At 37.1% G+C, this 24,265-nt stretch overlaps 1 protein-coding gene and 1 pseudogene across 2 annotated transcripts in view; one reads left to right on the forward strand and one right to left on the reverse strand.

Moving 5' to 3' along the window:
- The window catches only part of CDKL5 (cyclin dependent kinase like 5), a gene marked incomplete at its 3' end in the record, with an annotated part of 174,965 nt that overhangs the window by 91,114 nt on the left and 59,586 nt on the right, over nt 1–24,265 (forward strand). Inside the window, exon 4 of the mRNA XM_081277068.1 lies at nt 19,939–19,984. Within this exon, the coding sequence (XP_081133194.1) occupies nt 19,939–19,984 (46 nt within the window). The remainder of the gene's footprint in view (nt 1–19,938; nt 19,985–24,265) is intronic.
- LOC308639669 (small ribosomal subunit protein eS27-like) lies at nt 6,884–7,131 on the reverse strand (annotated as a pseudogene). Its single transcript has one exon. The product of its transcript is annotated as a small ribosomal subunit protein eS27-like (transcript).

A 24,265-nucleotide genomic window follows, 5' to 3' on the forward strand; every position in this document is an offset into this window, starting at 1 on the left:
TAGAAGTTGCTGGGGCCGCTGTGAGCCAATCATCAGCTGGCAGCTGGAAGTTTGCTGGCAGCTGGAAGTTTGCTGGGGCCCCTTCGGCTGTGGCTCTCAACAGTAGTCTGTACATTTTCCCATCTTGTCGTCTTGCGTTTGTTTTGTATATTATACCCAGAGATTTTTAGTTTGTTTTTGTTTTTGTTTTAATGTGGTGCTGAGGATCAAACCCAGTACTTCACATGTACGATGCAATAGCTCTACCACTGAGCTATAATCCCAGCCCCATAATTTTAGTTTTAAGAAGAAGGACCTGAGAAAAATGGGGCTACTCCATCTGGACCAGAACTAGAAATTTCCATGTGTGTGTGTTTAATATATAAGAAAATTTAAAAATTATTCTGCAATAACATTGTATATGATGATAACATTACTTCATTCTTCAAATATACTATGTATCAGGCACTGTGATTGACTCTTGGGACTAAAGATACAACTAAGACATAGTCCTTATTTTGTAATCTATAGTTTTGTGAGTTCAGTGATCTATGAAATAAACTTAGTTTGCTTGTGATGTTGGCAGAAAACACAAGTATTTTACACCTGTTTTTGTAATGTTGGGGATTGAACCCAGGACCTGGCACATAGTTTTTTATTTTAGAAATAAAACTAAATCTAGGGCTGGGGATATAGCTTAGTTGGTAGAGTGCTTGCCTCTCATATACAAGGCCCTAGGTTCAATCCCCAGCACTACACACACACACACACACACACACACCGAAAAAAAAAAAAAACCCAGATAAAAAGAAGAGGAGAAACAAACAAACAAAAACAAAAACCCACAAAACTAAATCTAGCTCCATTCTATCAGGGTTATGGCATTATCAGAGCTCCTTCCCCTCCTGTTGGCTAGTATAAGCCTCCTTTGGTTTTGAGCTACCAGACAAATGGGTAGGGGGCATAGTGCTTTGAGTCTTATGGTTACCTTGGTTCCCATTCTGGTTACCATTTAAGTCCTGGGGCCAGTAGCTGCTATCCAGTAGGCAGTGCTGCCCTGGACCCAGCTCCCCAGGTCATGTTGTAGTGAACAGGCAGAAGAAACCTCAGAAGTACCACCTCTCGGGGATGTGGCTCAAGCGGTAGCACACTCGCCTGGCATGCGTGCGGCCCGGGTTCGAGCCTCAGTACCACATAAAAACAAAGATGTTGTGTCCGCCAATAACTAAAAAATAAATATTAAAAAAAAAAAAAAAAAAAAAAAAAGAAGTACCACCTCTTAGGAGTTCTGGACCCCTTCTGCTGCATGCAGGAACTGCAGCCCCATGGCCCACCTAGTCGTTGCATAACTCCATCTCTTCATAGTCTATTGGACAGAAGTTCAGCTCTACTGCTGCTATAAAGCTGAGCTCACAAATAACTGTCAAGACTTGTAGCTACCACCCCACCCACAAGGGTAAGAGGAACCAAATCTCAGGAACTCAGCCCTATGGCTCCCTGAATTTCTTTGGAAACTTGCTTTTGATGATTTGGGAATGCACAAAAGTTAAAGCATTTTAACTGTCATTTTATCTCCTTGATAATGACAGTGATAAGGCTAATGACATTTATTTGACTTGTATCTTCTCATTTAGTCTTAATGGTAATTTCAGGAATATACGATATTATTAACAGTCACAGTTTTCCCAACAAGGAGATTGAGGCACAGAGAGGTTAAGTAAGTTCCTATGGCAACTCACTCAAGTCGTAGTTGGTGAAGCCAGGATTTCAATTTAGGCAGTCTGGCTCCAGAGTTGAAGTTTTTACCCTTTCTTTGGAGGTGAGGCATCCTTTTGAGTTTCACCTTGCTATATGATTATTTGAGATCAAGAGTAACCATATATCTGGAAGAAGTGTTTCTGACTTCTAAAAGGTATTAAGCAAAAGTAACAAGAATGTTTCTAACTGGAAACAATTTTTTTTTTGTTTGTTTTCTTTCTTAGAAAACCATGTAGATAGACTTGGCCGGCCACAAGAGTATGAAAAATAGCTTACATTCTCAACTGTATGGAATACAGTTCTCTAATAAAATTTTTTTTTGATTTGTTCCTTTAAGTAGGACGTAATGATTTTATTAGAAATCTCTACATTTCTGTTCAATTGTTTAGAGCTCAATATAAAATATAACAGTTTATTTCTGGTTATGCACATCTATTATAGCATCTTTCTTCATACATTTGTGTTAATTTCTATCTTTTTAGCTTCCCCTTTGCTCAAATACAGCTAGTAGAATAACTAGAAGGACATGATTCACAAGTCATTATGTCATTTATGCATGCCAGTAGATTTAAATTCTTTAGGGACTTATTGTAAAGCAATTATAGAGGAGCCAAGTTCCTCTGTTCAGAAAGGATTCATGCTGCCCTTTACTTGCTTTTTCAGTGAAAATGCTTTAATTTTTCATTCATCTGAAAAGTGGAGTCAAGTTCCATTTACATACATATTCTATGTACTTGGTACTATAATGGAATAGTTTTGTTTCTATTCCATGTAAACACAGAGTGTTGAATATAAATTTTCTGCTGTGTTTTGTTAGGGAATTAAGCATAATTTCTCTTAGAGTCATCCATTAATTTGCATTTTTTCATATCATTGACTATTAAATTTCTACAGGCACTTAGCCACTGCGTGATTTATCAGGAGCAGATTTTTCCCCCCTAAATTCACACTGATTTATCAGCTACACCATTTGAATACATTTTGTTGACACAAAATATTTTTGTTAGTTCTAGCTCAAGAGAAAACATAGGAGTGAGTTTTAAAACTTCAATAAATTAAGCAGACATTTGTTAAAGCACTTGCTGTAGTGAATCTTGATGGGTGTTTGGGAGAAAGAACTGAGAAGGACATGGTCAACAATTATGGAGAGTCCACCATTTAGAAGGAAAAAGCTTGTCACAGCAGTGATTGGGTGTGCTCTCTGTCCTTAAGTTCACAGGTTGTCAGAGAATAGAAATGTAAAGAAATAAGACATTTATTTCAAAACGTAGGTATTCCTTTCAGCAAACTAATAGTTCAGTCCATCTGCCATGTTTTTAGTTACAATAAGATTTTCATATCTCATTTCTTTGCTCATTATGCCCCTTGTTTCATTCCTTCTTGATCAGTGTAAGAAGTACTTAGAACGGCCAAACTGTTCAATTCATCCATTCCATCCTTTTGGGGACTTTTCTGCTAGGTCTTGGGGGCACAGAGTTAAATGAGGCACCTACTCTTACAGATCTTCATTACTGTCTGGCCAGGCTAGATTCCAGGGAAGCTGTAGAAAGTGCTTGCTGGAGGTGTGGATAGGGTACTAGGGATAGATTACAAAAGAGGAGTGCACAAAATAAGTGCTTTCTAAAGGAGGGGTTTGAAGGTGAATTAGTAATGAAGTAGAAATAGGAGAGCTAAAATGTCACTTCTTTGAGTCTTTTGCTACCCAAATAGACACTATTGATTGCCCGTTTTGTTTTCCAGTATAAGCAGTTGTCTTGTTCTTTTACTTGCTTACTTATTAATATGTCTTGTCCTTCCAGAATGTAACTTCCATGAGAACAAAGACCCTATTGATCCTACTCCCTATGCATATCCAGTGCTTGGCACAGTGTCTATCACATAGTAGGAGCTTGGGAAATGTGAAATGAATGAATGCTTAAGGCAGTGTGTGAGCAGATAGAAGCAAGTGCAGGTGAAGACTCAGCTGAGAAATTGCAAATAATTAGGTGTGACAGGAGCAAGGGACTTTTTCCTTAAAAAGTTAGGAGGTAAAGCATGGAATTAGAACTTCCTCTTGAAAGCTTTGGAAAGCCATCAGGTTGCATGATGTGTCATACATCATTCTTTTCCTGAATTCTTGTGATTGACAGTAATGTGTATTTTACTTTTTATTTATTTATTTGAGAGAGAGAGAGAGAGAATTTTTTAATATTTATTTTTTAGTTTTCGGTAAATGCCGCAGTCTTGGCTGGGCACAGAATCACGAGCCACCACACAGCTTTGTAGATTCAAACAGCAATTCTTTATTCCCGAACTCACACCGGCCTCCACACACGTTCTGGGGCAATCCCAGTTCTGCTGCCGCCCAATTCACCTACTCCACGAGGCTTTCCTCCCAAAATACTCTCTGAATCTCACGAGAACTCAAAGGGAGCTCAGGTAGCAGGAACGCCCTATTTCCAGCAGCAATAATCCTCAATATCGAACTTCCCTAAAACCCAAGGTCTTAAACTGGGAACGCCCTAAACCCAAGGACCGGGATACTATACTTCCTCAAATTGCAGGATACACCCTAATCCTGGATCCACCCTCGTCCTTGAGTAGGGTCATCTTTCTCAAACACACATGCAAGGTCACAGCAAATTTAACATGGGGTACGCTGGCAAGGAAATCGATGCGTCATTCCTACTTGGTAATGGCCCTCAGCAGGTAAACACAACATCTTTTATGTGGTGCTGAGGATCGAACCCAGCGCCCCGCGCATGCCAGGCAATCTCGCTAGGGCTTGAGCCACATCCCCAGGCCTGTATTTTAAATATCTACTATGTGCAGGATGATGACCTCATTAAGGCCTTTAGATAGTACTATTCAAAGAGAATTTTAATACTGTGCTTCAGTGGTATTCTTTGTTTTTCCCCTATGAGATCAACCATTTTAGTCCACACATTAGCAAGATTATGTGGTACTTTCTGTGCCTGGCTTATTTCACTTAATATAGTGATCTCTAGTTCTATGATGTCTCAGATGATAGGATTTTTTTCTTTTATGACTGAACAGTATTCCTTTGTGTCTTTGTACCACATTTTGTTTACCCATTCATCTGTCAATGGACACTTACTTAGTTTGGTTACATATTTCCTATGGTGAATAATGCTATAGCAAATATGGGGGTGCAGATGACTCTTTGACATACTGATGTCATTATCCTTGGCTATCTATATACCTGTAGTGGGATTGTTAGATCCTATGGTGGTTCTATTTTTAATTTTTTGAGGAATCTCCATATTTTTTTCCATAATGGCTGTACTAATTTTCATTCCTACCAACAGTGTGCAAGGGTTCCCTTTTGTTCACATCCTCACCAGCGGTGTCTTTTGTCATTTTGATAATAGCCATTCTTACTAGAGTGAACTGATATCTCATTGTTGTTTTGATTCGTATTTCCCTCATAAAAAGTGATACTGAGCATTTTTTATATACCTGTTGGCCATTTGTTTGTCTTCTTTTGAGAAATGTTTATTTACTGGTTTACTTACTTATTTTTCTATTGAGCTGAGTTCCTTATTTTTCAGTGATATTCTTTTTTATTGTATTTCATTTTTTGTGGTGCCAGGGATTGTACCCAGGGCTTTGTTCATGCAAGGCAAGCAGTCTATTAACTGAGCTATATCCCCAACCCTGATATTCTTGACATTAAATAACCAGGCACAAAAATGTTTAAGTTTATCGTGTCCTTTGGCTAATTCTCTTAAAACATTGAACTGCTTGAGACTTGCATGTCACTGTTGTTTCAAGGCTATTGCCATTTTGGGGTATTTTGTCTGCTCTTTTTTGCTTTAGTACTCAAGGTGGCACGTATAGGTCATCAAGCTTCTTTATGTGAATGTGGTAAATAGTTCCTCTTCCAGACCTGTTCAATTCAGCAGACAATTTATATATATCATTTATACATATGTACAACAAAATGCTAGGTACTTGGACATAAAAACAAATCTGACCAAATTCTTTTCAATGAAAAGTATTATAGTCTGCTGATTTACATGTGGTATTCTTTTTCTTCCTATGGTAAGAGAAACCAAGTCTGGCATTTTCTAATTTTTCCCACAATGCATATAAGATATAAGGGATTTTCACTAAATTAGCTAGATATTTTGAAAATAAGTTTTTAAGAACAGAAAAATCCTTATTATTTATTTGAGTGTTTTTTTCAGTTTCCTGTGTGGATACAGCTATGGTAAAAAGCATTGACTTGGAACTTTTTCTGTTTCTTTGTCGGCTTATGTGTGAACATATCTGTCAGAACATGTGATGGTGGCATCCCTGAAGGAAATTCACTGCAGTGTTTGGATAGGGAGTTTCTGAGTTTCCCTTGCTATGCCTCAGTCTTTCTTGTCTTGTGAATGTCATAGTGATTGTGCACTTGAGGACCTTGTGCTCAGATAGCCTGAAGATATTATTATAGAACATAATTCATTTCTTTTGAACTTCAGAATTTCATTAAACATGCTTCTATTGTAAAACCAGCTGTATTTCTCATGAATTGGAAAAAAAAATTAAAACTTGTCGTGTTGACTATGTTTGCCAGATTTCAGCATTCACATTGTCTTATTTTATAGGAAAATGTAAAATTAGTGTAGCATGGTATTTGTCAAAACCCAGACTTAATAGATTTTATATACATGCATGCATGATTTATCAGCATGTTAATGAAAAACAGCAAAACAGACATTCTTAGGAACTAATTTATAACCATTTAACTCCACTGTCTCTATCTTTAGCAGAAGGTATGAGCACATGCATAGTCGTGGGCCTGGTTTCTGTTAGGGTTTCCTAGGAAGCAACGAATAACTTGCTCTATACTAGCTGTACTATCATTAGCTGTCTGTATATTGTTTTCCCACAAGTATCTGCAAGTATGCTGACTAAAGTGATATCCACATAACTTACTGGAAATATTGATCATGAGGAAGTTAGGCCCCCCCCCTTTGGTAAAAAAGATACTTTAGAGAGCTGTTATCTGATATCACTAGTTCAGTAGAACCATAGATTCTTGTCTTCATTTGGATTATGTATTTTTTCACTCTGACCATAATTTTAAGCCTTTCTTTTCTTTATCCAAAATATGTTAATTGGGATGTTTTCCCACTCATCTTTATTCAGGTTGCTTTTAGTGTTGCTTCCTCCTGAAGGAGCATCCTTTTATAAGCCTTGCTTTTCTAAAGCTCCTGCAGGCTGGCAGAGGACAGTGGAGCAGCCAACACACCAAACTATTGTTTGTGCATGGCTAAAAATGGTGGTGATTTAGGAGCACCCTAGGCATTTTACATCTATGAAATAGGAATGATACCAGGTGCTGCTTCTTGGGTTTCTTCTTCTCTTTTGGACAGGGATGAAGAGATTCTTTGCAAGAGGCATGTTCTTTGCAAGAGGTTGTCACCATGGGAAAAGGCTTAAGGCTTTCTTTTTTTTTTCTTCTATCACTGTACTTGAATCTATATATTTAATAGGGATAATATTTTTTGAATACTTGGTTAATATATTTTTGATCAATAAATTGGTTTCTCTCTCCTTACATTTTCTTCTGTCATGGCCCCAGGAGAGAGTATAGCATGAATGCCACTTTATAGGGGAAATTGCTGAGAATTAAAGAAGAAACAAAAGACAGCCCTTTCAGGTGTCAAAGCAATGTGGGCAGAAGCGGCAGAGTTAGAGCAGGCAAGAGGACAGGAGGAATGTCTCGACATTCCTCAACACAAAAAAACTGAAATTCTTGGTTGGTGGGGTTGGGGATGTTGAGGGTAAAGCCAAAAGCAAAAGAAGCTGATGCCCCATTCCCCTCTTGGAACTTGGGGAAGAAACCACCTGTAGAGTTGCCTTATTACATCTGCAGTAGTGACAGCAGAAGGAAATGAAGCAGGGTGTGATTAGATTGAGAGAAGACTCCTCGGCCTCTTTAGCTTGTGAGTGGCTTCTAAGGATCCCAAAGGTACTGCACACCCCCAGTAGCTGAGTTGAGAGCCAGTGTACTAGTCAGTGGGGAAGCTGTGTAGAGGGGCATGTGTCAGGTATAAATGAGACTACAGAGTCTGGATATCTTCAGCACCAATAAAATTGAGAGGGAGCCTAAACAACTGGGCCAGACTCCTAGGCATTGAGTCAAGAGACACCAGAGTCTCTATAGCTCCCGTGGTAAGCAGCAGCAGCAGCAGCAGCAGGTCTGTATCTGAAATAGAAGGAACCTCGTCTTGGAGATCTGAGAGCCCCTCCCTGCCTTCTGTGAAGTTCTGTTGCCCCACCCATATCCATACACCCAGCTGCCATCTTGATGCAGGAAGAAAGTGTGTAAAACTGAGCATTTACCAGAAAGAGATTATAAACCAGAAGGACTTAGCTGCTATAGAATGTAAGTTGAAGTCAAATGGATGCTTAAAAAGCAAAGTTAAATTGGTTACAGAAAATTGAAAAGCCCCACCTTCTTGGTACACCTTAGGTTTAGCATGTTGTAAATTATTGTTCTGTTACAACGGGATAATCTTTGAGAATATATTTTCTGCATTTAAATTTAAATTTTGTATTCTTTGCTCACAATTGAATATAGCTTAAGTTCAATGATTGTCTGATTGAGGTTGTAGATTGCCTGTATTTGGCAAACCTAATTAATGCTATCTTGGTCTCAATTACTTGATCACTAGAAGTAGGACTTTGATTTTCTCATCTCTTTCTTCATTGTTATAAAATAAGGGCAAAATGAAATAGTAACCCAGTTGTATAATATCTGCTGTATAGGTGTGATGGTTAATATCACCAAACTAAATGCAGTCTGACAGGCATCATCACTACATAGTCTTTGAAATTTTCATTCATTTGCTGTCATATCATGGTCTGAATTTGGTATATACAAGATAGTTTCAGAGCGTTTACACACAATGCATGAAAGTGTGGGTTATGTGAAAATCAAATATATCTCACATTTTGTATGATAATATGGAGCTAGAGTGTATTGAAAATCTACCTGTCTCTCCCTTTCCTTCCTTCCTTTCTCTTGCTCTCTTTCTTTCTTTTGATGGGGTCTCATCATGTTGCCCAGGCTGACCTCCATCTCAAAGTCTTCCTGCCCCAACCTCTCAAGTAGCTGGGAATTATGGTCATACACCACTATGCCCAGTTTATATATCCCTTTTTATTAAAAAGAGTCACTGGGGGCTGGGATTGTGGCTCAGTGGTAGAGCGCTAGTCTAGCACGTATAGGGCCTTGGGTTCAATCCTCAGCACCACATAAAAATAAACAAAATAAAGGTATTGTGTCTACTTCTAAAAAATAAAATTAAAAAAAAAGTCACTGTTTGATCTACCAGAGGGATTAGCAAAAATTGTTTAGGTGTCTCATTTTTTTCATCTTAATAAATACATTTTAGTTTTTGAACATCTTATTAACTACCTAGTCTATCATATGAACATAAGGGTAGCAAGCATATTAATCTATATCTGTGAGGTGAATTATTTATAAGTGATTCATCTTAAATTAACCTAATTGAGGTATAATATACATGAAAAATGTATATCCACCCCACTAGGGCTAGAAAATAAAGCTCAATGGTAGAGCACTTGCTTAGCATGTGTAAAGCCCTAGGTTCAATGCCAGCTCACACACACACAAAAAAGAACAGAAAAAGGTATACCTAATTATATATAACAAGATGTACTCATTTTCAGTGTATAGTTTTGTGTGAACTAGTCCACTTAGCTCATCCTTTGACATTATCAGCCAGTGTCCCTTCAGGTTGGTATTAATCCACTGATAACAGTTATACTGAGCCATATTAGAAATACTTTAAAAGACTGACTTGGTATGTGGGTTTGCATTTATCAATGAAATGGTCTGAGACTTTTATGTGTTTTTATTCTTATATTTCAAGTATGTAGGTGGTCCCATGTCTCAGCCTTACTAGATAGTTTCACTTTTAATGTGTAAATAAAAATAATTCAAGGCTTCATTGTAAGTACTGTGGGAAGTCCAGTGGTCTGAGTATTTGGGGACCAGGATACTATACAGCACTGTCAGCAACATAAATATTAACCAGTTACCAATCTCATGACCGTTCTCCCACTGGGAATGCCTCAGACAGTGCAAATCGACATATTCATAGTTATGTAATGGCTTTGTTTTCATTTTACTTTTTGTCAGGCTAGAAGAAATCTTACTAGTTTTGTTACAGAATGGAATAAAGATGACAGTGAAAGAGAGTCATTTTATTGTTTCAGGTGTATAAATAAATCACAGAATACTCATTTTTAAATTTAGTAAACCTCTGCTATAACTTGATACATATTGGCAACATAGTAAACACAACCATTTTATGGTACTGGTGTGAAAGAAGTTGTTGACAAAGTAATAGGAATTTTGCAGTGCATTTTTAAGATCTGCAGGAGACCAGAGTAGCCAAGTAGCAAAAGAAGGTTTGAATCAAGACAGTATCATACTTTCTGAACTTTTAAGAACTGATTTCAATTCCTACCTACTGAGGGACTTCTGGGTCTTATATTATGTCTCCTGTGTTGTCTTTGTTTTTTGAAACTTTCTAAAGCACAGAAGAATAGATCTATCCTAATGTGTTTCCTAGGGAATATACTGTCCTTTAAAAACAAAAACAAAACAGAAGTGCATTTGTGGCTTGCATTCTTCAGTGGCTTGTTTTTCCTTGTGTACCAAGGAAAGTAATGAATTTTATTATGGTAGAAAAAAAGTGTTTCTCCGTTAAGCAGTGGTGGAATTAGTAAATGAGGCTCAACAAGAAAGATGAGCTGGGTCAGCAGGATCTGTGCTTTGAATTGGTGACGTAGTATAGTCAGACATTTGCAAGGACCAGCTCTTCATCTTTCTTGCTGAGCAACTTTTTGGCCCAGTCATATAGTTATTTTCCTCTCTCACCAACTTGCAGTCTAGTGGTAGAGTCAGACCTTGATCAAGACGTAGAGTCAGACCTTGGTCATATACATCTGTAAAGGTGGAACTTTGATGCAGGTTATAAGGAGGAGGCTTGTGCTGAGAGAGCAGGTTATAAGGAGGAGGCTTGTGCTGAGAGAGCAGATGGGCTTCAGACCTCCTCATGGTTGCAGTAAGTGCAGACTGAGTCAGGATTTGAGGGAATCATTGAGTGTTGAGTGGGGCAAGGGCAAAGGGAACAGACCCTGTAGTGGTAGAGAAAATGGCAAGAATGACTAGGGCTCTGCAAGCAAGGGATATCTGGGGAGAGAGGGCTAGAGGGATGTCCAGTGGTCGGAACCCTGATGGGCCTTACAGGCCACCTGGAGAGGCTGCTTATAGTTGTTAGGTCAGTGGAGTTTGGGGAGAGTTTAAGGAGGAATGGTGGGACATGAAATCAGATATCCAATTTCAAATAAAATCCTGGTTGCTGGGGGCAAACACAGAAGGGTAAGGAGGCGAGGCAGTACTACAGGTGAGAGTACCAAGGGCTTGACCTGGGATGGGAGTATTCAGGTAAATTGGAAACCAGATTTAGAAAATAAAAACTTACTGCCACATGGTGATAGACTGGATGGGTTTGGAGGAACAGGCAAGAAACAAGTAAAGAGCGATTCTAAATCTTTGGCTAGTGTTCACTGAGATATGGGACAGAAGTCAGGCCCAAGTTTAGTGGGGGAAGATGTGAGAATAGGCATTCTGGCTGAATATTTCATACTTTACATCTTAATGGAAGATTCAAACAGGGCAGATCCATCTTAGGGTAGAAGCAATTTTATATTTAATGGAAATAAATGAGAAAGTAGAGTTTGTTATGTAGGAATTTTATCATTGACTTAACTTGAAGTCAGACCTTTTCTGTAGGAAGTCTATGACAAGATCCCATTTCTCACACCTGCCTTTTTTGTCTGTGTGCTATCTCACGTTCTTGATAGAGTATTAATATTTTCATTAGACTAGCCTCCTTTTAGAGGCTTACTCAGCATGAAGTAAATACATTGGTCTTTCCTTTTTTAAATATAAGTTTTTTCATAAAATACTCTTAGTATACAAATAAATTCAAATTGTAAACTGTCTAGAGTGTATACTAGTGTGTCCTGTGATATCTCCATAATGTAAACCTTTTTTTTAATCTTTATTTTATTTATTGTTATGTAGTGCTGAGGATCGAACCCAGTGCCTCGCATATGCTAGGCGAGTGCTCTACCGCTGAGCTACAACCTCAGCCCCATAATGTAAACTTTAGTGACAATTGTTTGAGCTATTGATGTCGATTTACCAGGACTTGGCTTAATTTGTTTTTGGCCAAATGAATTTAAGTCTTTTTTTTTTTTTTAAGTTGTAATTGGACACAATACCTTTATTTTATTTTATTTGGTGCTAAGGATTGAACCCAGCATCTTGCACGTGCTAGGCGAGTGCTCTACCACTGAGCCACAATCCCCAGCCCCTGGCCAAATGAATTTTTAACAAAAAAGAATTGGACACAATACCTTTATTTTATTTTATTTGGTGCTGAGGATTGAACCCAGCATCTTGCAAGTGCTAGGCGAGTGCTCTACCACTGAGCCACAACCCCCAGCCCCTGGCCAAATGAATTTTTAACAAAAAAGTAAATAATATGTTTTCATACATCGTTGAAGATATATTTCATTATAATATTTTAATGGACCATGTCACAGAGTTATTGTAAAAGTAATCGTTATTTTATGAAAAACGAGATGAATGTGAACATTTTAGCATCAGTATTAATAGTTTTAATAATTCTTGAAGAACCAGTCTTTTAAACATCTCTTTTGTTTAAGGTTTATTTTTACAATATATTAATATTTTCAGCAAAGTTTTGCCAGAAATCACGTAATTTCAGCCCCATCAGTTGGTGGACAAGTCTTTAACAAGTGACCAGTCTCAAAAGGGGAATATCTGGAGGGGATATTACAACATAGTTAAAATGAAAAAATAGTTTAATGAATGAACTATTTTTAAATGACTAGTTAAAATGAATAGCCGCATTACTAACATTTGATGCTGGATAATTCTGTGTTGTGGGAACTGTCCTGTGCACTGTAGGATGTATAGCAGATCCTGTTCTCACTAGATGCCAGGAGGTCCCTTCTCCTATTTGACAACAAAAAGTGGCCCCAGATGTCTTGGAGGGAGGTCATGTTGCCCTAGTTGAGAACCACTGAACTAGATGTAGGTTTCAATTTCAGATGCACATTGTTATGTTAAAAAGAAGCTGTTGCAAGGGGCTGGGGCTGGGGCTGGGGCTGGGGCTCAGTGGTACAGCACTTGCCTCACATATGTCAGGCATTGGGTTTGATTCTCAGCACTGCATATAAATAAATTAATAAAATAAAAATCCATCAGGAACTACAAATATTTTAAAAAAGAAGCTGTTGCAAAAAGATATACAGTAATATGAAAGTTACATGATTTTTAATGTACGAAACAATAGTGAAGTCATTTTTGGTTGAATTCATTTGTAGAAACAAAAATGTGTGATAGGAATGATAAATTCCAACTTCAGGATAGAAGTTACCTCTGGGAGAGGGAATGGGAATGGGAATGGCATTTATGACATTTTACATTTTCAAAAGGCAAGAGAGAGATCAGAAGCAAATAAGCCAAGATCTGTTCAGCTGCTAAATCTGAAAGAAGTGTACAGTTTTTCTATATATTTGCAAGATTAGTCTTTTTTGAACTCCCATGGCATATTATACAACATTTTACTGTACTTTTCAACTTTTGTCTTGCATTTTTAAATTCCTGTCATGCATTATTACATACTAGGTTGTAAGCTTCTGTGTACCTGAGACAGCTTAATTTCCTTATTCATGTCAAACACAGGATGCAACAGAAAACCTTACCTAAAGCAGAAGCCCAGTAGACATTTGTTAGCTGAACAGCTTGAGATGCTCCCCTTCATGGCCATACTAAATTGTTTCTTTTCTGATTTGGTCTGAAATACTTAAATTTTAGTATTGACAAACTATGGTAATTTTCAAGTAACAAAAAATACGAGGCACGGACAGGTGTGGTGGTACACACCTGTAATCCCAGTGACTCTGGAGACTGTGGCATGAGTATCACGGGTTCAAAGCCAGCCTCAGAAACTTAATAATTCCTGTCCCAAAATAAAAAATAAAAAGTGCTGGGGATGTAACTCAGTGTTAGAGTGCCCCTGGGTTTAATCCCCAGCACCCCCCCACCAAAAGAAAGTCACAATTGCTACAGGATTTCTTGAAGAAATCTAGCATATTATGGACGATATTTTAAATTTCTGTGATACTTGGCAAATACATTAGCTCTATTGTATTCTCCCTGCTATATGGAATGTATCCTGAGTCTGAGTTACTCTCATTTTATGGTTTTTACTCAGTTTAAAAACGATGTCTCTTTCACAATTTAGGTTTCTATAAAATAATAAATATGGAAATAGTGAAATACTTACATGGATTTGTAAGTACATGATAACAGGTATTGTTAGAAAATTATTTGGAAGCTGGGTGCAGTGATACACACCTATAATCCCAGCAATTTGGGAGGCTGAGACAGGAGGATCACGAATTCAAAGCCAGTCCCAGCAACTTAGCGAAGCCCTAAGCAAGTCAGAGAGACCAGGTGTCTAAATAAAATAAAAATAGGGCTGGGAATGTGGCTCAGTGGTTGAGTGCCCCTGAATTCAATCCCCAGTACCAAAACCAACAACAGCAACAATAAAAAAACTATTTGGAAATTTTTATTGGTGCTAGTGTGTGTGTGTGTGTATTTATATATATTTTTTTTCAGAGAGATGTGGAAGAGAAATACTGATCCTTCCTTGGAAGGTGCATTTTTGTGAGGATGTTTGTATGCATGCATGTTTTAGAATCTATCCTTTTCCACAACATAATTTACATATATGGTTTGTGAAGGCAGTATTACACGCATGGTCATGGTTGAGAAATGGCATCCCAGATCAATGTTACTGAGTTTCAAATGTCAGCTCTCCTATGTATCAGCTGTGTGATCTTAGGACAATTTTGACACTTCACTGAACTCTGTATCCTCATCTCTAAAACACGCATAAAATCTTTCTCAGAGTGATGATTTGAGAATTGAGTAATATAATCCAGGGGAAGCCCTTAGCATGGGGCCTGGCACAAAAGTCGTTAAAAATAATTGAAAATAGAGCTTACTTTCTTGGATGCCATATCAGTCTACAAAGTAATGGTATCTATGTATGTATGGTTTTGCTCCTGCTGAAGGAGCATGGATATTTACATATAAACATATTTAAAATACTTGTGAGGTTGTATTCCTTGCTGTTCAGATGAAGAAATAAGCATTTCTCCCAAGGAAGGGCTTCCTCAGAGAGTAATTAAAGAATGAATTCTAGAGTATAACCTTTGAAATGGTTTAATCCATGAATAGTAGAATAAAATAGAATCAATATTTTTGTCCATCCTCTTTCATGATGCATGTTGGATTTCTAACCTAGAGAGCAAAACATTTAATACAATGACTCCTGCTGCTTCTTTACACAGTGTATGATCAGTTTAAAGAATTCACTCTTCCAGAGCATTCTTGCATAACTGCATTCTAAAATAAGTTAGTAAATTTTATGACTGCTAATACCAATTAGTTCCTTTGCCAAAATCTTAAGTAAGGGAAAATTAATACTGAGAATAAAACAGTGACTCAGAAACTTTAGGTAGTCAACAACAGGAGTAGTTACCAGGTCTCTGTCCAATATGATTGGTTGGTTCATTGGTTGGTTGGTGATCAAGGCTTGTTTTTTATGGGGTAGGGTTTTGTTTTTGTTTTGCAGTGCTGGGGATGGAACCCAGGGCCTTGTGCATGCTAGGTAAGTGCTTTACCACTGAGCTGCATCCCCAGCCCTGAGGTGGAGATCTTGATACCGGAAAAACTAACTATAGGTCCTCCAGATATTTCTGTGTTAGTTACTACTAATATAATTTTTCATTTTCTTTCTGTTTTTTTTTCTTTCTGCTGAAAAAATTTATTCTGGGAACTGTTAAATGCCTTAATATAGTTTTTTTCTCTCATGAAGTTAGTATAATTTAGGAACGTTTATCTAAAATTTACTTAGTCTTTCTTTTTGTATTGCAAATTCCATTTTTGATACAGAATTAAGGATGAAGCATGGGATTATCATTAATGGATTACTGATATATTTTATCACATTCTTAATTTGTTTCTTAAAATACCAGCTTTTAACTACCTCATTATTTATACAGAGCAAGGTACTGAAACAAATAGCAAATTATGCCTATCTTGTTAACTACATCTGGTGACATTCTGTTGCAGACGTTGTGGGGGCAATGGCATGCTTTCATGAATAAATTGAATTTAGAACACAAGTTCTTCATGTTTTTTAAAAATATTTATTTAGTTGTAGATGAACACACAGTATCTTTATTTATTTTTATGTGGTGCTGAGGATCGAACCCAGTGCCTCACACATGCGAGGCAAGCACTTTACCACTGAGCTACAGCTTCAGCCCCTCTTCATTGGTGTTTTGTCATGTATTTTTCTTGTTTGTCCACACCTATGTTGTGTATGTCATCTCTGGGTGGTGGTGGAACAAGTAATAAAGCTTGGCATGTGATCACCTCCTGCCTTTCTATTAAATATCCATGAAGATATTTAAAAAGAAAAACAGGAGCTCATAACAGTTCTGTAAAAAAAAAAAAAATCCATCAAAGATTATTGGCAAGGAGAATTGATTTCATTAGTAGGAATGGTTTAACAAGCATAGTCTTGAATGTCATGCTATTTATTCACCTTTGTGAACCCAAGTTGGTCAAAATATCCAAAGGGAGTAGGAAAAGACTTGGATCCATGCCCATAGAGGCTGGACAGCAAAGAGCTGGAGTTCTCAGTGCCTCACTATGCCACATTAGCATCTATATTTCCAGATCATTTCAGAGACTAAAATGCCCCCAGATACAGTAAAACAAGAAGTAGAGAAGGAGTAGAAGAGGCATGTAGCATCCACAGAGAAGTGTGGGAGCAGGCTGTGCTAGGAAATGTGCTCTCTAGATCCCACACAGGAAACAGCAAGTGGCATGTGCTCCTCCAACTTTTTATTCATAGAACGGTGCCCAGGCAGTCCAGCCTCAGACTAGCCAAACTCAATAAGAATCTTTGCTAGGAGTCCAGGTTTTGAAATCAGGCTCAGGCTACATCAATCTGTATTTGAAATTCAGATGGCTGAAGAATCCAAGTTCTCTTTTTGCTGCCAGATATCTGCCAGTCCTGGTGGCTCTTTTTTTCATCCTTAGTAATGATGAGGCCAAAAAAATGGAGGGGAGGCCCTGTGAAGAGACATGGCAAAGAAGACATTGCCCTGTAGTGGCAGCACCTAGATCTGAAGATGTTTTTTTTTTTTTTTCCTTTGTAAGAAGCAGATGAAGTTGAGACATCTGTTTAGTTTTCTGAAAGAGCACCATGAAGATATGACCTCTACAGATGGAACAAACTGAAACGAGGCAAAAATTGCAGAAGTTGGCTGCTGAGATAAGGAAAGGAGATCAAGAAACCTAAAATGGAGCCAATAAAGAACAAAATTGGTGCAGCATTTTGAGTAATTCACTCATTAACTGTTCATTCATTAAATATTGAACAACATAACTACTCTGTGCCTGCTGTTGTAGGCACAAATGATGTAGTTGTGAACAAAGCATATCGAACAATTACAAAAGATCCACCTAAAAGTTCTGAGGTTTACCCTGGCGTAGTGGTGTATGCCTGTCATCTCAGCGGCTTGGGAGGCTGAGGCAGGAACAGCACGAGTTCAAAGCCAGCCTCAGCAACTTAGTGAGACCTTGTCTCAAAAATAAAATGTAAAAAAGGCTGGGGATGTGGCTCAGTGATTAAGCAACCCTGAGGTTTATAGTGAAAAATAATAGAAAAATCGGAGCAGAAACATTTAAGTTCGCTAGAAGAAAACTATTCTAATTTCATTGATCTTGAGATAATATTAGTTCAAAAAATACAAACATTCCCCTCTAGATATATTCCGATAATTTCAAATTTTTATTTCAAGGAAAATGAGAAGTTCTAAAAGTAATAAGGCAGAGAATAAAAATAAGTTATCTACATTAGAGCAAAAGCCAAATTGGCCACAGACAACTTTTCTATAGCACTAAATACTGGAGACCATCATTGTTCCCCATTTAGAGCCTCATGTACTATTACTATAATTTCTTTATGTTTGAAAATGGCAGTCCTTCTTTTCAAACCTTTAATTTTCTTCCTCTTGGAAAAGGAATTTTGTTGCAAGTCACTCCACTCCTATTAGCCTTTAAGTTGCTTTAATAAGCATATATAGATTTTTCCCTGTCAGCGATGTGAATGGTTCCTTCCAGGGCTTTGCAGTACACACAAGTTTACAGGGACTCTTCAAGAATGTAAGACTTCCCCTTCCTTCTGCGAACTTGCCATGCATGTGTGAGGATGTTCAGGAAAATACGATACTTCCTCAGAAAGTCATTCAGCAATCCACTCTGGCTGAGTAAAAAATTAATGCAAATATTTCACTCAATAATGAATATTTCACAAAAATTTGCGAAAACTGTAGGAGAAAAAGGCTGTTGGTAAACAGTGAAGCCAATTCAATATGTAAATAAATATAGATGAACTTAATCACTCTCGTGTGTGTAATTTTAAATTAGATTTGACAGCCAATACCTAATCTCAAAAATAAATTCATTTAACAAAGCAACGTAAGATCAGGATTTGTAACTTCAGGTTAATTCAGGAGTTTAAGGTCCCAATAATATCAACTGGTTCTGGCATAAGAATAGTAGGCTACACAGGACTAAACTAGAAATGACTAAGAAAGCTCTGAAAGCAAATCTAGAATATGTATGTGAGAATATAAAATATAAGAAAGAACTAAAAATCCATACTGAAGGGGATTGGGACAACTGATTCTATATTTAGAAATGATATTAAATCTAGATTCCCTCATTATGTCATATTAAAATAAATTACAAATAGATACAGATTTAAGGAAAGACAATAAATTATTAAAATACCAAGGCGCATAAATATGGATAAATATCAGCCACACTTAAGTTAAATAAGGAGTTTGGGAATAAGAGTAGTGAACCTAGTTACAAAGGCCTATATTAATAAATTTGATTATATAATAACAAGATATATTCAGCAACAACAAAAACCCTAAATAGTTTGATAATCACGTCAACCTGGGGAAATTTTGGTAACAACTTTTTATCCTTGAATCAGCTAGGAAAAAAAATTTACCCTAGTAGACCTCAATGCACTAACCAGGTGATAAAAAAAGAAAACTTCTCTAATCTCAATGAATTCCAGAGATTCTTTAAATAATTATATGTCATTTGGCATTGGTTGTAGACTGGATATTCTCATACACTGCTGAAGGGAACTGTGAAATGATACAGTTTTCAGTGTCAGTTTGGCAATATGTATTAGGACCCTTTAACATTATTTATATATTAGTTGTCAATGGATCTTTATTTTAGCTTATTTATATGCTGTGCTGAGAATCGAACCCAGTGCCTCACGCTTGCTAGGCAAGTGTTCTACCACTGGGCTACAATCCCAGCCCAGGACCCTTTAACATTATTGATATATATAATTGAACCAGTTGTCTTGCTACAGAATGTACCTTATGGAAATAAAGATGCAGGTATTGAAGTTATTCATTGATAGACTGGTTAAATAATCATCCATTAAAAATGGTGGTTTTAAAAATAATGACAAGTCAAAATGTTGCTTATACAGTATCAAGTGAAATAAAGGCAACATACAACAAGATGTACTACATTACTATTCCAATTTGAGAAAAATTTAATTGAAGAAAATATGCCAAAATGTAGCAAGGGTTATATGAATATTTTTGATGTCTCCTTTATACTGTTTTTATTCCTTTTATATCCTGCCACTTTTGAGTAGCCTGAAGACATCAACACTTCTAGTTTATGATTCATGCATATTCCATTGCCATCTCAACTGTTTGTGCCTTTTCCTCTTCCCCTTCTCCTTCACCTTCCTTGACCGTGTCTACAGTGTGGTAAGAAAGAGAGTTTTGGAACCAAGAAATGGAGGGCTATGAAGGAGGAGGATCTGGTTTCTTTCTTTCTGGGTTCTTGCTACTCTGTCCCAGAATATACCCCCAGGTAATTGGTTCCCCAATTGGAAAACCATTGAAGAATAACTTTTCTTCTGCCTTTTTCCTTTGCAGGAAACGCATGAAATTGTGGCAATCAAGAAATTCAAGGACAGTGAAGGTATATATGTATTTTTTTTCCTTCTTTATTAAGATTTTGTAAAGGAATTGTGGAAAGATGGGGTTTAGCTGGTTGGACCCTATCTTTTCCTAAGATTTTAAAGACATCATCTCAGAAAGTGAATATAGCTTATTTCTTATCATGCTTTGGGCTGAAAAATTTACTTCCTTTCATATGAATCTTTTCATGTATCCTGATATTAGAACATTTATCATGTGTTTTACAGTACAATCAACATTGGAAATCTTGCTTCAAAGACTGTATAGAAGTCATCTACACTGTTTTCAAATATAATTAAAATGAAAAGGCTGATTTAAAGTAAATGCTTCTCCGAGTCACACAAATAGCTAGTGTTTTGTGCAAGGTTTCTGTACTGGTTACTGTGCTCTCCAGCTCTTAGTCAGAGTTAGAAATACAAGAATAATGAGAGACAATATCAAGGGGTGATTTTTTATTTAGAACCACTCATTTGAAGAATAAAAGCTTTTTGAGAAGAAATAGCATACTTTTAAGGTCTTCATCACACATCTAGACCATTTCAAATAGAATATTGAAATTACTCTATGCTGGGAAAGAAAGTTTAAAATATAGCATTTAGTAATTCATCTGGTTTTTAATCTCTACTGTTGGCCAAAGATAGCCAGCTGATCATGAAAATCTGCATGGCCTTTAAGGAGTTGTAGGGAGTGTTTCTTCACATTTTTTTAGACAGAGAACTCCAGTAGAAATACATTTGTATCCTAACCCCACATACTGTACTAGATGTAACTAAAACAAAAGTATCACAGACTACTTTGTTGTACTAATTAATGTAAGGTACTCCATTTTCTGTTCTCTCCTGTTCCTAAAAACTCACATAAATGCCTATCTATTGTAGCATCAGATAAATTGATTCTACTACTAATGAGCCACAGCTTGCCATTTGAAAAACAATGACCTAGGGGTAAGAGGAACCAGCATAGCATCAACCTTTGTATCTAATCAGAAGTATGAAGATTGCCATCACAGCCTGCCCTCATCAGATCCCATTTACTAAGCTCTGTAAGATACCAACTTCTACATTTATGAAGAGCTTTTCCTTATCCTCACCCTCACCCTCAGAGACTCGGCAAACATGAGACAACTGAAAGGGCTTGCTAACAAAAATGTCCCAGGATAGATTCAGTACTGTTTGATGTAATCGAACTCTGATGTTCTGGTTATGTGGAGCACATGCATATCAGCTGGGAACTTTAGCAGCCATTATGAGGGCAGCCTTAAAGGAAGGCAGTGGAAAAATGCTTTTAGCTTTTTCTGGGCTGGGACAGGTGCAGGGGGTGGGGGTGCAGAGGGCATGCTTCAAAGGGTGTGCTGTGGTCTAAAGGAAGCAGTAGCCCTGGGTCAACCCACCGTGAGACCATTGGAAATGAGCTCTTTGAGCAGTGACTTTGGGCTAACGACAGGTGGCCCAGAGACAAACGATGATCTCCTAAAGAGAGTGGTTGCATCAGTAGATGAAAGCACAACTTTCGTATGCGTGTAGAGGCTTCTGGCTGTGCATTTATCTTACAGGGCACATCGGCAAGCATCAGATATCACCAAAAATAATAATTGTCATTGGGTTTTTAAAAAGGAGTGCAATCTAGGCCATTTATACCATTGCTTTTTTTTTTTTTAAACTAAATACCATATTTTTTTACAATCTCTATCCTGTGGCATACCAGTGATTTGCTATATTTATGATATATGTTTTTGTTCTGTTGAGTTAGTTATACATGACATATTTATATAAATGTGGAGTGTATCTTATTCTAATTAAGATCCCAGTCTTGTGGATATACACAATGGTGAGATTCACTGTGGTGTATTCATATATGTACATAGGAAACATGTCAGATTCATTCATTCCACTGTCTTTTCTCTATTCCCATCCCCTCTCCCTTCCCTTCATTCCCCTTTGTCTAATCCACTGAATTTCTATTCTTCCCCTCTCCGTCATATTATATATTTTTACCTGTTATGATATCTTCAGAGTGGCAATCAGTGGTGTATCTGCAGTAATTCATAACACACTGAGCCAAGTACTGTAAGGGCAATAAAGAACACATGTGAAGCTTATAACCTATTGGTAAAATTAAGACCTGTAAATAAATAATCGTAAAACAGAATGAAAAACAGTGCCTGAGACATGATTCATTTTGACGTAAGAGAGATTGTGTCCAGCTGTGGCATCCAAAGGTATGAGTATAGTCTAGACATGGAAATATTTTGATCTGTCCTTATTTCTCTGAGTCGACAAGTCATTAATTTGCTGTGCCCTCATCTCTGCTAGACCATTATTAATCACCCCTCACTGGCATGGAGCCTTATCACCTATCCCACTTTGTTAATGTACACCTACATGTACTTTTAGAGAGATACTTCCGAAGCATTTCTTTGATAGAATCTGAAGACATATCCAATTATTAATAAACTTTTTAGTTCCATCCTATTATAGGCCCACTTTCCTACTGTTTCCAGTTCTCCCTGGGACATCTACTACTGTTGTCTGTGTCTTTTATCTTTTTCCTCCTGTCAGAGTAATGTCTTACTTAATGGAATGAAAGAGTACATGTATTGTGAACAACCCTTTTGGAGTGTGGAATGAACATAAATAGTTTCATACAGGTGAGGCTGTCCAACTCCTGTGTAAACCATTTAATCTGAATCAGTTTATTATCTTAAATTTCGGTTAAGCCTGTTATAATAAAAGGTATGGTGTCATAATAATATTGTCATGTAGCTCTTATTCATCTCTTTTACTAGTTACTCTGAAAATATCCTTTTGATATTGCAATGGTGATTATTCTAAGTTAATGTTTAAAAATCTTTGTAAAGATGATGGTATAATTCCATAAAAACAACATTACACTGAAGCAGGATGTGTAATTGGTCTGACTGACATTCAATCTAATGAAGTATTCTCAAATTGATATCAAGGGATATTTTGTGAGAGTAGATATTACCTTCTGGTAGATTTGAAAGATTCTGATAATATCTTTAAATATTCTTAAATCCATATGTTGTCACAAATTTGTGGAAAACATTTTCAGGGCTACAATGTTAAGGTAGACCACTATTTAGTTCAAGAGGTCCCTATTATTCCAGTATATCAATTACTATTTAAAATGGGGGAAAGTTCATAGTAAATAAAATGTTATATTGGAACTCTCAGTTGAAAAATTGTAACTAAAATTATGAATAAATATAAGTATTTTATACTTAATACAATTGAAGTTATAATAGCAACTATACTGTAAAATTGTAGACTAGGCTAATGAATGACTTCCACAATAAAAAGAGGGTCATTAAAAGAATATTCAGGGGCTGGGGATGTGGCTCAAGCGGTAGCGCGCTCGCCTGGCATGCGTGCGGCCCGGGTTCGATCCTCAGCACCACATAGCAACAAAGATGTTGTGTCCGCCGAGAACTAAAAGATAAATATTTAAAAAAAATTCTCTCTCTCTCTCTCTCTCTCTCTCTCTCTCTCTCTCTCTCTCTCTCTCCTCTCTCACTCTCTCTTTAAAAAAAAAGAATATTCAAAAAAATATTTAAAAAGCTTTGTCAGTTTTCTCTTCATTTTTTGTATTCCTGTCTTTCTGTCGTCATCTTTTTCAGGTTTTTATTCTCTAGTTGTTAGCTGGTATAACTCTATCAGATCATTTTTTCTCAGTGTCCTTTTCTATAATTCTCCCTTGAAAGACTTTGATACCTTGGGGTGAGAACAGAAACAGGAAGGAATGTGGACTGGGATTGGAGCTCAGTGATAGAGCCTGTGCTTAGCATGCTTGAGGCTCCGGGTTCAATCCTGAGCACTCGCCCCAAAAAGGAGGAGACAGTGTGGGAGGAGGATGTTTGAGGGCAAATTTTAATCTGGGAACACTTCGTTAGTTAGATTTTTCTTATTTCAATGACTTCTGCCTCTTGACATGTCATCATAAATTGGAAGTGTCAGTAAATTCTTAGCAGTACTTTTAATACTGATGGTATTATAAATTTGTCAATTAAGTTTCCACAGAGAACCATTCCGGTGAATACCAAACCAACCATAAGTCTTCATCAAATTATTTGCTCATTATTTGGATTTTCTGAGAAGATCAAAAAATGACCACAGACTATAAAGATAATAGATACTATTTAGGTAAAAGGTAGTTTTCAGACTATGTATAATTATAAATTTAGCCTAATTACCCTACTCTTCCTGTAATTCCAGTCTTATGTGATGAGATGTGATGTTCACATGATAATATTCTGTCACTGTTG

This window comes from Spermophilus citellus (genome assembly GCF_964194105.1).
Source record: "Spermophilus citellus genome assembly, chromosome: X".
NCBI lineage: Eukaryota > Metazoa > Chordata > Mammalia > Rodentia > Sciuridae > Spermophilus > Spermophilus citellus.